The sequence below is a fragment of the Plasmodium sp. gorilla clade G2 genome, assembly GCF_900097015.1.
Source record: "Plasmodium sp. gorilla clade G2 genome assembly, chromosome: 10".
Taxonomy (NCBI): domain Eukaryota; phylum Apicomplexa; class Aconoidasida; order Haemosporida; family Plasmodiidae; genus Plasmodium; species Plasmodium adleri (nom. inval.).
This window is the reverse complement of record NC_041702.1, coordinates 560316-575000: the sequence shown is the minus strand read 5'-3', so window position 1 is coordinate 575000 and position 14685 is coordinate 560316. Positions and strand designations below refer to the sequence as shown.

General features: G+C 15.7%; 3 protein-coding genes across 3 annotated transcripts; all 3 read left to right on the top strand.

Annotated features, from left to right (window-relative positions):
- Positions 1 to 1981: 1981 nt before the first annotated feature.
- Positions 1982 to 3050, top strand: PADL01_1015000 (Plasmodium exported protein (PHISTc), unknown function; the record flags this gene model as incomplete). The annotated part of the gene is made up of 2 exons (XM_028682210.1): positions 1982 to 2119; positions 2304 to 3050. 2 exons carry the CDS (start codon positions 1982 to 1984, stop codon positions 3048 to 3050), a joined length of 885 nt encoding a protein of 294 aa, XP_028538511.1.
- Positions 3051 to 4856: 1806 nt separating this feature from the next.
- PADL01_1014900 (Plasmodium exported protein (PHISTc), unknown function) lies at positions 4857 to 7243 on the top strand (the record flags this gene model as incomplete). Its single annotated transcript, XM_028682209.1, has 2 exons — positions 4857 to 5060; positions 5144 to 7243. The coding sequence occupies 2 exons, from the start codon at positions 4857 to 4859 to the stop codon at positions 7241 to 7243; spliced, it is 2304 nt and encodes a 767-aa protein (XP_028538510.1).
- Positions 7244 to 10267: 3024 nt separating this feature from the next.
- Positions 10268 to 12401, top strand: PADL01_1014800 (serine/threonine protein kinase, FIKK family; the record flags this gene model as incomplete). The annotated part of the gene is made up of 3 exons (XM_028682208.1): positions 10268 to 10465; positions 10635 to 12185; positions 12321 to 12401. 3 exons carry the CDS (start codon positions 10268 to 10270, stop codon positions 12399 to 12401), a joined length of 1830 nt encoding a protein of 609 aa, XP_028538509.1.
- Positions 12402 to 14685: the final 2284 nt, after the last annotated feature.

The window sequence follows — 14685 nt, the reverse complement described above, 5'->3', positions numbered from 1 at the left end:
AAATTAAAAAAAAAAAATTAAATATACTTTGATAATATAACCATGATGTAAATATTTGTAAAGGTTTTTTATTAAGAAAAATAAAAATAAGATACAGTTTTATAACCTTCGTAATGTTAATTATGTATATATTAAATATAATTTTCAATGAGGCCTAAAAATAAGTTATCCATTTTGGAAGTAGTTATTTTTTAATTCTTTCTTATATTTTTATATGGTGCATAAACCTACACAGATACAAATATATATATATATATATATATATATATATATATATTTATGTATTGATTTATTTTAAAATAATAAGAAAAATTAAATGATAAATTTACGAAAATTTTTTTTACATATTCATATATAAAAAACGTAAAAAATATGTTTTCAAAAAAATATAATATTGCTTGAAAAAAGAAAAAAAATAAAATAATATAGATATATTTTTTTCTCGTGTGCTTTTAATTGAGAATATTTTGAGTATAATAAATGTTTATATAAGATGATACAAATATAATTATTTTACATTATATAATATATATTATTTTAATGTATATATTTATATATTCATTTTGTTATTATATATATATATATATATATATATATTATTATATAAAATAAATATTTTGTATAATTATGGAAGAGGATACTAATATAGGGTAAAAGAATAATTTGTATTTTTTTTTTTTTAAGAAAATATTTATATTAACTTAAAAAAAATATATAATTAATTGTTATATTATAAGTAATATATATATATAATTTATTAATTAAATGCAAATTTAAGATTAAGACTTATTTCTTTTAGTATTCTTTTTTAATATATCAAATTTGCATATTATAATAAAATTATTATATATATATTATATATATATATATATTTATATATAGTTATATTTTTTTAGAAAATTATATATACAATAATTTTATAAAAAATATTACATATTAATAAATTAGATCGACGTATTAAATATATGCATATATTTATATATATATATTTTTTAATATAAGAAAATTACTGAGTATTTGCATAATTATATGAAAAAATAAATATATTATAAATAACAAATAAATACGTAAAAATTTTATGATATATATTTATAAGCAAAATAATAAAATTTAATTTAGAACAATTTGAATGATTCATCCATATTTTTTAATAAGTCTTGAAGTAAAAACTATTTATTCGTATATATAATATATATGAGAATACGGATTTTTTTTTTTTTTTTTTTTAAATGGAATTGTAACATATATATTTATAATATATATTTTTTTTTTATTTTACAATTATTTTATTATTATTAATAAAAAAAAAAAAAAAAAAAATTAAAAGACCAGGAAAAGAAAAAGATCCTATATGTACAAATATATATTTTGAAAATAAAATGATGTACCATATATTTTTTTAATTTTGTTAAATTGTGATATATATATTTTATTGTTATCAATAATACGTATTTAGTACCTATTTTATTATTATATTTTTATAACTTGTAAAAAAAAAAAAAAAAAAAAAATGTAAGTTCCATTCTAAATAATATATATATATATATATATATAATATGATATTTTTCTTTTCCATTTTTAGTTTTTTTTTTTTTTTTTTTGTTATGTTTCTTTTATCATATATTTTTATTATATTAAATATAATAATTGTATATATGTATATATATTAGATTTTTTTTTTTTTTTTTTTTTTTTTTTGTAATGATTTTTCAGCTTAATAATTTCTTTTTTATTTTTAATATATACATATATACATACATATATATATATAAGAACAAATCTGTTTTAAAAATATAAATTTATGAATATGTTTATTATGTGTATGATATTTTGAAAAATATCGTCCTTGTTATTATTACATATTTGTTTCTTTTGTTTATTTTTTTCACATATATTTAATTTTTTTTTTTTTTTTTTTTTTTGGTAATTTGTTTAAATATATATATATATATATATATTTATATATTTATATATATACACAATGGAAAGAAGTACAAATATCTTTTCTGTTTTTGATGAACAATACATACATAAAGATGTTGAAAAGAATATAAGGAAAAATAATTCTCCAATGTATATTTATATTCTTTTGATTTGTCTAATATTTTTTATACTGCAAGTAAGATGTAACAAAAAAAAAAAAAAAAAATAATAAAATATATGTATATATATATATATATATATATATATATATATATATATATACAAACATACACACAAAAATATATTTATATAAATCTTCCCTATTTACATACCCGTAGATATATTTATATTTATTTATTATTATATATTTTTTTTTTTAGGATGGTAATTATGATGATATTATGAATGCCCCCTTAAATTTCATCCATATGAAAAAATCTAGAGCTCTATCTGATTATCAATGTATAGAAAATTATAATTTTGAAGAAAAGGATGAGGACCTTTTCAATGATGATATTTTTAAAAACGACGAAAAATCTGAATATAATTATTCAGAAAATGTCGTTGAAGATTTTAATTTTTATATGGATAGAATGAATGAAACAGATGATAAATGGATTATACAAAAGAAAAATATAAGAAATAGTATATGCAATAAAAAAGATCCTTATAATAAATTAATATATGGAGATGCATCACGTGATTTATCAGAGTCTGAATTTAATGAATTCATAAATAATTTAGATAATTATGTTAATAAAAACGAAATGTATATTATTTGGAATTATGTTAATTCTAATGAAAAAGATAAATATTTAAATATGCAAAAGAATATAAAAAGTTTTTGTGAAAATTTAGCTTATAATTATGATATTCCAAAAAATGTTGAAAGAAATGAATGGTTAAAAGCCTACTATTATATGACAGATATTTTATTAATTAATGAAAATAAATTTAATAATTATTTTTATCATTTAATTTCATATGGAAAATGTGATAAAAGCTTCTTTCTAGAAGTTATTGATATACATAAAAACTCTTGGAGAAATATTAGAAGATCTATGAGTAATTTATGGACCAAAAAACTAACTGACACTTTTAAGAACTACGAATATGAAGCCTTATAATTACATAAATAAATAAATAAATATATATATATATATATATATACCTTGTGTATGATGCTAATTAAAAAATAGAATATACCTGTTTCTTAATTATTCTATTATTTATATTTATCAATGTATATATTAATTTGTCCCAACACTTATGAAGTGTTATTAGACTATTCGTAATAATTAATTTATAATGTTATGTTATAAATATATATATAAATATATATATATATATATATATGTATACTTTTCTTTTCGTTTCTTTTTTTTTTTTAATTATAATAAAAATATATCTTTTTTAAAACTTCTTATTAATGTTAAATAAATAGAATTATTGAATATAATACTTATTTATCCTTTTAAATAAATATAGGGTTACCTATATTTTTTAAGTTATATTTTTATAATAATAATATTAAGCTTTCTTGTGTTATATGTCACTACAAATAAGGGCAATAAACAATTTGGTATTTTTTTATAGAACATAAATAAAATATTATTTTTTTTGTATTATTATATTATATAATATTATATTTGTATTATATTTCTTTATTCTTATTCAAGAATATCATTTTGAATAAATAATTTATATTATATATATATATATATATATATATATATATATATATGTAGCATAATAATGTATTATGAATTTTATGTTTTATATTTTAACTTTGTGTATATATGAGAATTTATTATATTTATTGTATCCTAAATATGCATGCACCAAAAAAAAAAAAAAAAAGTACAACCATTTATTTTTTTTTTTTTTTTTTTTGTCATATTGACATTATATAATATATAAATATTTTATATTTTATATATATATATATAATAATATTTTATTCTTAAAAAAAAATATGAATATCCATATTATATTCATTATATATGTGAATATGAAAGTTACCATGAGCCTATTTATAAACAGTATCACAATATTCCATATTTTATATAAAAAGGGAAATTTATTTTAAAAAATAAATATTATACTTGTAATTATAATACGCATATACATTGTATTATGTGTTCATTTTTAAAAATATCACTAATCAATTTATTACAATATAGAATGTATATTTATAATCTTTAAAAAAATATATACGTAATTCTTATGATGCATATAAAAAATATTTATATATATATTATATATATATATATATCCTGTTATGTACTCATTAATTTTTGCAGTTAAAAAAAAAGAAAAAATTATGTATAATAAAATAAAAAATAAGAGAAAAAAGAAAAAATAATAAGTAATGTTTATATTTTATGATATAAAAAAAATAAAAATAAATAAAATAATATATGGTAAATGACCTAAAAAAAAAATATTTTGATATAGAACAAAAATAAGAATATCTTTTTGTTGAGTTTTTAAATAATGTTTATATATATTATATATATATATATATATATTTATTTATTTATTTATTTGATTGTTTCTATTTATTTTTGTTTTAATCCATAATATTTTATATATTAAAAAAATAAAATATAATGAGATGTATATAATGTATTCCCTCCCCAATTTATAGAATACTGATTATATTATGATATTTATTTGTTGTTATTTTTTGTAATTTTTTTTTTTTTTTTTCATATTAAGTTTTGTACTATTAAAATAATGTATATGGAACAAAAATATAATTATACTAATAATATTAAGATATAGAATAATATATATATATATATATATATATTATAATTTAATATTATATATGAGAAAAATATTTAAGTAATAATATTTTCATGAAGAAATACATGTTATGCATAGGGCGATAACATAATGTCCTATATATTTTGATATATTATTTTATTATGGAAAATTGTAAGAATTTATTATTTTTAAATTTAAAAAATTTATCTATAATATTAGGAAAAGAAAGAGAAAAAAAATTTACAAATAAATTTTCAAAATATATTGAAACAGATAATAATAAAAGGTGTATTATAAATTTAATGTTGTATAAAATATTTAGAGGATATATTTTTTTACTTATATATTTTATTATAATATTGAAGGTAATATTTATATAAAAATAAATACATATATATATACATACATACATATATATATATATATATATATATTTTATTTTTTGTAGAATGAATACATATATGAAGATTCGTATGTCACATTAATGTGGCAATATAATAATATTTTTACGAGAATATTGTCTGAAATGAATTTGAAGGAAAAAGATAAAGGTAAACTTAAAAATTCAAATATAAATACAAGTATGAAAAATTCACATATAAAAAACAAAAATATGGATAATATAAATGTGAAAAGTACTAATGTGAATAATGTAAATACAAATGATAGCAATAGTAATAATATAATGTTTAATGATTTACTAAAATATAACGAAATAGAAAATAATAATAAAAATGATATTCATAATAATATATTTTATTCCTTTCATAATAATAAGAATGATATACATAACAATATATTTTATTCCTTAAATAATAATGAAAATGATATACATAACAATATATTTTATTCCTTTCATAATAATACAAATGATAATAATGGAATTAACAAAGGAAATAATTATCAATCTTTTAATGATTATATATGGGATAAAAATATGGATATTAATAAGATGAATTTGAACTCGGATTTGGATACAATAACTAGAAAGTTGGAGTCATTTACTTTAAAGGACGATAAAATATTTGGAAGTCATATAATTAATTATGATTATGGTGATGATAATAAAATTTGCACATGTTCCAATCAAGATAAATGTAATCATGTAAATTGTAAGAGAAATGATCATTTTGTAGAACATCAAAATATAGGTGAAAATGAAATGACATGTGGTTCTACTGAAGGTATAGATGATTTACTAAGGCATACTTGTAATACATCAGATTACAGTTGTTATAGTACTGATGAATTGGAAGATGAGTCTAGTGATGAAAACTGTGAAGGGTACAAAAAAATGGAAAAATATAAAATGTATAATAAGTATAAAAGAAATAGTGAACGTAAAAGGACTAATGAGAATACATTGAATAGTAATAATATAAGTAAAAGGAAGAATAGAAGTAATATTAAGAGTGAAATGAATAATGAAGATAGAGAAAAGGAAGAACATCGAATAAATAATGCACAAAAAAAAAATAATTTTTCTAAAGATCATATTGTATATAAAAATAATGATCTCTTTAAAAATAAAAATGAACATCCTTTTAATGAAAATTCACAAAATGACTACCGTAGTAAGAATGAAAAAAATCATATAAGAAAAAATGATGAGGGAACAAAAATAACAAAAATAACAAAAATAATAAAAAACACTGATACTAAAACTTATAAAGAAAGTAGCAATAGTAGTATCACAAGCAGTGACAGCAATGATAGTACTAATGGTAGTATCAATGAATTATATAATTATAGCAGTAGGAACATTAAAGATATAAATGAGAATGAATCATATTCTGTAGAACAACCTAAAATGAATAAATATATTAATAATAAAAAGAAAAATTTAAATAGTTCATATGATACACAATGTTTAGGTGGTGATGATGATAATCAATATGAAACGATGTGTGAAGAGACACCCAAAAAAAACAAAAATAAGAATAATATTTCATCGAACAAAATGAATACAAACATAAAAGTTGAGGAAGTAAATCATAAAGAAATAGTATTTGACGAATTTAAAGAAGAGATACTTGAAGATAATTTAATGAATTTCAAACAATATGAATTTCATAAAACTTTATCAGAAGAAGAATTTTTTAAAATGATTGATTCTCTAGATGATGTTTTATGTGATAAAGATATGCTCTATATATTTAATTTTATAAATACATTCGAAAGAAAAAAATATTTAATTATGCAAGAAGATTTTAATATCTATTGTGAATGGTATTCATCTATAAATAATATACCAGTAAATGTTAAACAAAAATATATGATTAAAATTTCATTCTATCAAACAAAAGATTATCTAGAATTGGAAGGGACTATTTATTGTAATTTTTATTCTCTAATTAATAGAACATGTGAAATGGATAAAAAAGATTTTGTTTTTAAAATCAATGAAATACAAAAAATTTGGAAGCAGTATAGGTTTGAAAAAATGAAATACTGGAAAGATTATTTATGTTCAAAACTTAAAAAATATAAAAGAAATGCAAATATTCGTAGGACCTATACAAAATATTCTGATTTAATCTTACTATAATAAATAAATAAATATATATATATATATATATATATATATATATATTGAAGATATAACTTTTTAAAGAGATAAATTCCTTTTTAAAATCACAAAAAGGGTTTATATCTTGTTATGTTACACCAATCGTTTGATATAATTATTTTTATAAATGTATATTAATTTGTAAATATATTTTTCTTTGTATAATCATATATATATATATATATATATATATATATATATATTTTTATTGTATACATGTTTATTTGTTTTATTAAATCCATTACCTCTTTTCAATTTTGTTTCTCATAAATAAATAAATATGTGTATATATATATATATATATGTTGTTATTTTTTTTATGTTTTATTAATACACATTTTGATTCTAAAAATATAAAAACATTTAGAATAGTAAATATTTACTGTCATAAATATTTATACATATTTTCAGATATGTTCTATGAATAGAACAAACTGTTATTTTTTTATTTTAAAATCCTTCTAATTTTGAACATGAATATTTTTATGCACATAAATATATATATATATATATATATATATTAAATATTAATGTAATATATATTAAGAGAAAAAAAATGATTAAATATAATATAATAAAAATATTAATTCAGATAAAGTATATAGGATTATATTAATATAAAAATTATAATAAAAAAATATGACCAATTAAGAATAAGATATTTTTTATAACTCTTTTTTCATGATAAAAGCATAGTACATCTTTATATTTATATGATAACCTTCTGTGATATATTTTAAAAAACTACACTATTATTAATTAATATATATATTAAAAATTATAAAATGTATGATTTTTATTAGATACACAAATATGTAATCTCATTTTCCCTTTTTTTTTTTTTTTTTAATACATTTATACTTATTATAAAATTATATTTCTTTTGTTTAATAGATAATAGAGCACGTTAAAATAGACTATTCATATTTAAGAAAAAATAAAATAAAAAAAAAATAAAATAAATATTCATATCTTATTATTATTATGTATTACTTTCCCCAAAAATATTAATAAATCCTATAAAAGGTGTAAAAGAATTAGAAATATTATAAAAAAAAAGAAAAAAAACATTTAAATAAATATAGAGAACCTTATGGTTTGAAACTTTATTCTTTTAGGAAGTAATAATAATTAAACTCTTTGAAATCTCAAGATTATATTCAAAAATATTTACATTAATATAATTATTTATTATATATATATCTTATTTATATTTATGTTTTAAATATAAAGATATTAATAAGAATTAAGAACTTTTCTTTTTTGTCTTACATTACATTCTTTGAATATAGATGCTAAAAATAAGTTACAAGATATATAATGGAATGTGTTATTAATATTATTTATATATCTTATATAATTTTTTTTTTTTTTTTTATTAAAATATTGTTATAATATATATAATATGTAATTAAATTTTATGATAATATTATTTTTAATAATCATTTTATAAATTAATGTAAAATTAGAATATTCCTTATATTATATATATATACATATTTATGTATGTATGTATTCATATTATATATAATTCTATTAATATATAAAATGTCTATAAAGTTATATAAAAATTATAAAAAATATATAATAATATATTATACCTTTGAGCCATAAATACATTCTCATTAAATAAGAGTAAAAATGAATGTTATAATATCTGTAAAAGTTTAAACATTTATAATATTTTATAGAAAAAAATATAATATATATAATTATATATATATATATATATATATATATATATTTAATTCGTTATATTTATAACATATAACAAAAAATATTTATATAAATATATAATATATTTATATATATTATATAGGAAAAGAATATATTATTGTTTTTTTTTTTTTTTTAATATAAGATATCATAAAATAATAATAATTATAACGGTACATTATTTTACATATATATTATTTATATATGTACAACCATTAAAAATGTAATATATATATAATTATATATATATATTATATATATTTTTTTTTTTTATAATAAAAGGGGCTTTATAATTTTTTATAATATTCTAACATTTTTTTTTTTTTTTGTAATATATATAATTATTTTCTACATTAAATATAAATTAAAAAAAAAAACAAATAAAAAAAAATAATAACAATAATTTGTAATAACATATATAAATTCTATTATTATATGTTTAAATTTATTTTATATTATTTATTTTTATTTTTTTGTATAAAAGAGGTCTGTTATAAATAATATATATTATAATATATTATATGTTATCTACTTATATATATATTAATATAAATATATATTATTATATATATATTATGTATATATAATTTAAGAATCATAAGTATAAAAATATGCATAAGAACAGAAATAAAAAATTTATAAAATATTTAAGTTGACCATTTGTTTTTATATAAAAATATAATAATAATAAAATTAAGTTTTTTCTATATTTTTTATATGTTAATAATAATATTATATTTATAATATAACTCTATTAAAAATGATATGATGTTATATTATATATATATATATATATATATATACAAAACAAATTAATATATACATAAGAATATATTATTTGTTATATCATTTACATGTTTTTTTTTTCTTTTTTTTTTTTTTTAAGCAAAATGAATATATGAATTTTTTATTTTATTATTTTTTTTAATGTTTAATATAAAAGTTCAAATGTCTTGTATGAGATATAAAAACATGAGTGTTTCATACATTTGAATGGTTATATAAATAAATATATATATTTATAATATATGTATAATTATAATATCCATTAATATTTATTATCATTAATAAATATATTTAATAATCTTATATTGAAAATGGAATAATTTATGTAGGATATTATTATATGTTAAAAGGTTTAAGGATGTGTTAATATATTTACTTATTTTTAAGATTTTTTTTTTTTCTTCATTATATATATATATATATTTATTTATTTATTTGTTTGTTTGTTTGTTTATGTGTTATTATTATTCTTTTCTCCTTTTTTAAATAAATATATTAAGTATGACTCTTATGAATAAAAGTTATATTTTATTTGGAGAAAGGTTTAAGATTAATTTTGTAAATATAAAAAGTAAGAAGAAAAAATATCTTAGTGATTATAGTTGTAAAAAAAAGGGCATGAGTAAATATGGAAATTGTATAGTTCATATTTTATATTTTACATGGCTTGTTTTGGGAACTCTATATATATTTTTATCGGTAAGTTGAATAATAGGAAAATATTATATATACTATATGTATGATTATTATGTGACTCTATGTGAAAATATAAACATGTAACTATATAATAAGTATATATATATATATATATATATATATATATATATATATGTATATATGTATATATATATATATTTTTATCTTTTAGATATTTCATAGGGGTGGAATAAAAAACGTATCAGAATTATTTATTATTCAAAGATACAATCGATGCTTAGCCGAATTTGATAATGTTAGTAATATATTTAATTGGAATGTGTTTAAACAGGTTATTAATAAAATAAAGAACTTCGATATTGTTTTGGAGAATGATTATGAAGATGTTGATAAGAATGAAAAACATATACTTCCTAAAATTAATGTGAAAGAAAAATGGAATAAATATAGGCCACGTTCTAATAAAATAAAAAGGGCCTTAACTAAAATTGAAATTAAGGATAATTTAAATCGTTTTATAAATTGTTTAAATACAGATAGATTAGAAATAGTTAATGACAATAGTTCTGACAATAATTATTTTGATATCATAAGTGACGAAGAAAATTATATAAACGAATTAAATTCTAAATATATATATAATTGGAATTTAGGTAAAAAATCTTTATGTAAAATGTTAGAAAATGCAGATAATTATTATATTAATGGAGTCAAATATTCTGATTGGAAATTAACATCTATACCTACACATGGTTATAATAAAGAAAATGGTAGAGTTCAAGAAATGTTTAAAACATATGTATCTTCTAAAGAAGGAGATGGTTCTGATAAAGTAGGATTATTTATTAAGAAAATACCTATATATATATGGTTAAAACAATTTGAATTAATGAATGCATATAATGGAGAATATGTATTATGTGGAGAAAATTATGTTATGGAAGCTACTACATTAGCATTCTTAAATGAATATTATCCAGGAATAACTCCTAAATTATATAAAATATTATATGAACCTGAAAAAAAGGAATATGATATTGAAAATAACACACCTGATTGTATGTTTCATGATATAAATGTTTTTAATGATATTTTAAGTGCTAGATTAAAATGTAATATGAATGGTTATATTGTCATTATATCTGAATTATTTGGAGAAGATATTTATAAATATTTAACAAAACAAAAAAAAAAAAATATTTTTGCATTACATAATTATATGAAAAGAAAAAAAATTCTTTTTGAATGTTTAAATGCTTTAAGAAAATTACATGATGCAGGTTTATCTCATCTTGATATTAGTCCACAAAATATTTTAATATCATACAATTTTGAAATAAGATTATGTGATCTAGCCAAAAGTACACCAATATACACTAGTAATTTAAGACATTTAAAGGATATGAATGGATTATATTTATTTGAATCATGTGTACCTACCATTGGGAAAATCAGATCTATGCCTCCAGAATGTTGGGAATTATCTAGAAAATATATTAGAATGAAAATATGTGAACCTTTAGAACAGTTAACACCTATAACAGATTTGGATGAAAGAACACCTTTCTATTTTGATGTAATAAGTGCTGATAAATTTATGTTAGGTGTCTTATTTATTTGGATATGGAATAATGATTATTTGTGGAAATGTTCAGATATCGAACAAGATATAGACTTCTTAATATTTTCTGAATGTGACATGGATGTTGATGTATTTGAATTAACAAGAACTTGGCCATATGAGCTCAAGAAAATAATTCAGGTAATATGAACATGTACAATTAATGTGAATATTGTGGATACATATAATATGATACAAACATATATATATATATATATATATATATATATACATATGCTTTATATATATGTTAATTTATTTTTTTTATTTTTATAGAAATTACTCCAATCGGAACGAAGGAAGAATTTAAATTTACATGAACTTTGTGCTCATCCATGGTGGTTTTCTAAAATGTAATTTTTTTTTTTTCATCATATTTCTTCCTAATGTGTAACATCAAAATTAATTAGGATTATATGGGAATTAATATAACTTTCTCTTATTTATATATTATGTTTTTATGTATTTGTGTACTTGTACATTTGTATATTTGTATATTTGTCATTTGGTTTTTTAAAAATTAATATATATTTGTAGTGTCCTTTAAAAAAAAAAAAAAAAACTCCTTAATATTCGTTTACCATATTTTTTATATTTAATAGTATATATATGTACATATACATGTATAAGATAAAAATATATATATATATATATATATTATTTGCTTGAAGTATGTTTATATTATATAATATTATATTTTGAAATTTTTTTGTTAATTACAATTTTATTTTGGAAATATTTGTATGTATTTTTTTTTTTTTTTTTTTTTTTTTTTTTTTTTTTTTTATGTTAAGATGTAGTTTTTCATAATGTTCATATGTATTCTTTAATATGTATATATTATCATAAATATTTACTTTTAATAACTCCATGTTTAATAGTTTTAAGGAATATATTAATTATGAATCAAAGAAACAATATTTATATTTTAAATAATTTTATTCATATGGAAACTATCTTAGTATCGTAAGGTAGGTGGAACATGATTTTATTTTATACTAAAAAGGAGAAAAGAAAGAAAAAATTTACAGAAATATAATATTTTAAGTTATATTTTTTAACTTAGTTGTTTTTATCTTATGTATATTTGGAGAATATATTTATATAAATAATAAAATATATTAATAAATAAAAAAAAAAAAAAAAAAAAAAAAAAAAGGGACAAAAATACATGAATTTAATAAGGATATAAATGTGCAAAATATAAAATTGAAAGAACTTATTTTATATTTATTTATTTTTATTTCATAATTATATAAATGTGTAAATATATTTTATTTTATTTTATTTTATTTTATTTTATTTTTTCTTTTTTTTTTTTTTTTTTTGTTATATTATTATATAAAATAGATAAAATTAAAAAAAATATAAGGAGATGCTTTTTTAGCAATATAATATTACATTTTATTATACTTAAAAAAGAAAAATTTAATAATTTCCTATTTTAAATATTTTTATTAGATATATTTCATTTCTCCATTTTAAAATAATAGTTTATATTCACATATATATATAATATGTGTTGTGTAATATATTTTAAAAAAGATAAAAAAATTATTAATTTAAATAAATAAATAAATAAATATATATATATATATATATATATAATTTATATTTATAATTAATTAAAAGAATTAGAAAAATGTAAGATATAAAGATCTGTAAAATTATCTTTTTATAGAAAACCGCAAAAGTCCTAAAATATATCTATATTGAAGGAAAATAAATTATTTTTAAACCTTTTAGATAAACGTTAAAAACATATGGAACCAATATTAATTTTTTTTTTTTTTTTTTTTTTTTTTTTTTTTTTTTTGTTATTGAAAATGTTAAGGAATGAGAAGAAAGTATTATATTAAGGAAATTAAAAAAAAAAAAATCATCATTAGGATTAATATTTATTTATAAAAATTCTGAAGAAAATAAGATATTCTAAAAAAAAAAAAGTATAATAATGTGTACTAATAAATAATTATATAATAATATATATGTAGTAATTTTTTTCCCCTTAATATGTTTTAACAATAAACATTATATTATATAATATTATATTATATTATATTATATTATATTATATTATAATATCATATTATATAATATTTCTTTTATATACTCATATATAACCCCTTAAGTTTTCTTATTTGATTTTTTTTTTTTTTTTTTTTATTTCTTTAAATATAATAAGGTTAGGATAAATATAAAAAATAAAGAAAACAAATATGGTTTAATTAAAAAATATAATATATGATATTATTTCAATGAAAAAAAAAAAAAAAAAAAAAAAGGAAGAAAATGATACCAATGTGAAATATATGGAATATTATATCATGTAATAAAATATATAGGAAGAAATAGAATGGTATGTTCAATTATTTCAGTGAAATAAGTAAAGGGAAAATATTATTTAATATGATTGCATGTATATAATAATTAATTTTATAAATATAATAATAAAATATAAAATTACTATTATTTTATTATTTAGTAATATCAAAAAATAATTATATATATTATATATATAATTGTATATGCTAAAAACATATGGCATATAGCTCATTTTAACTGTATTTCAAAAGTTTTAATTAATATATTTTTATAAAATACTATAAAATATAAAATTTTTATTAATTATAAAACTAGT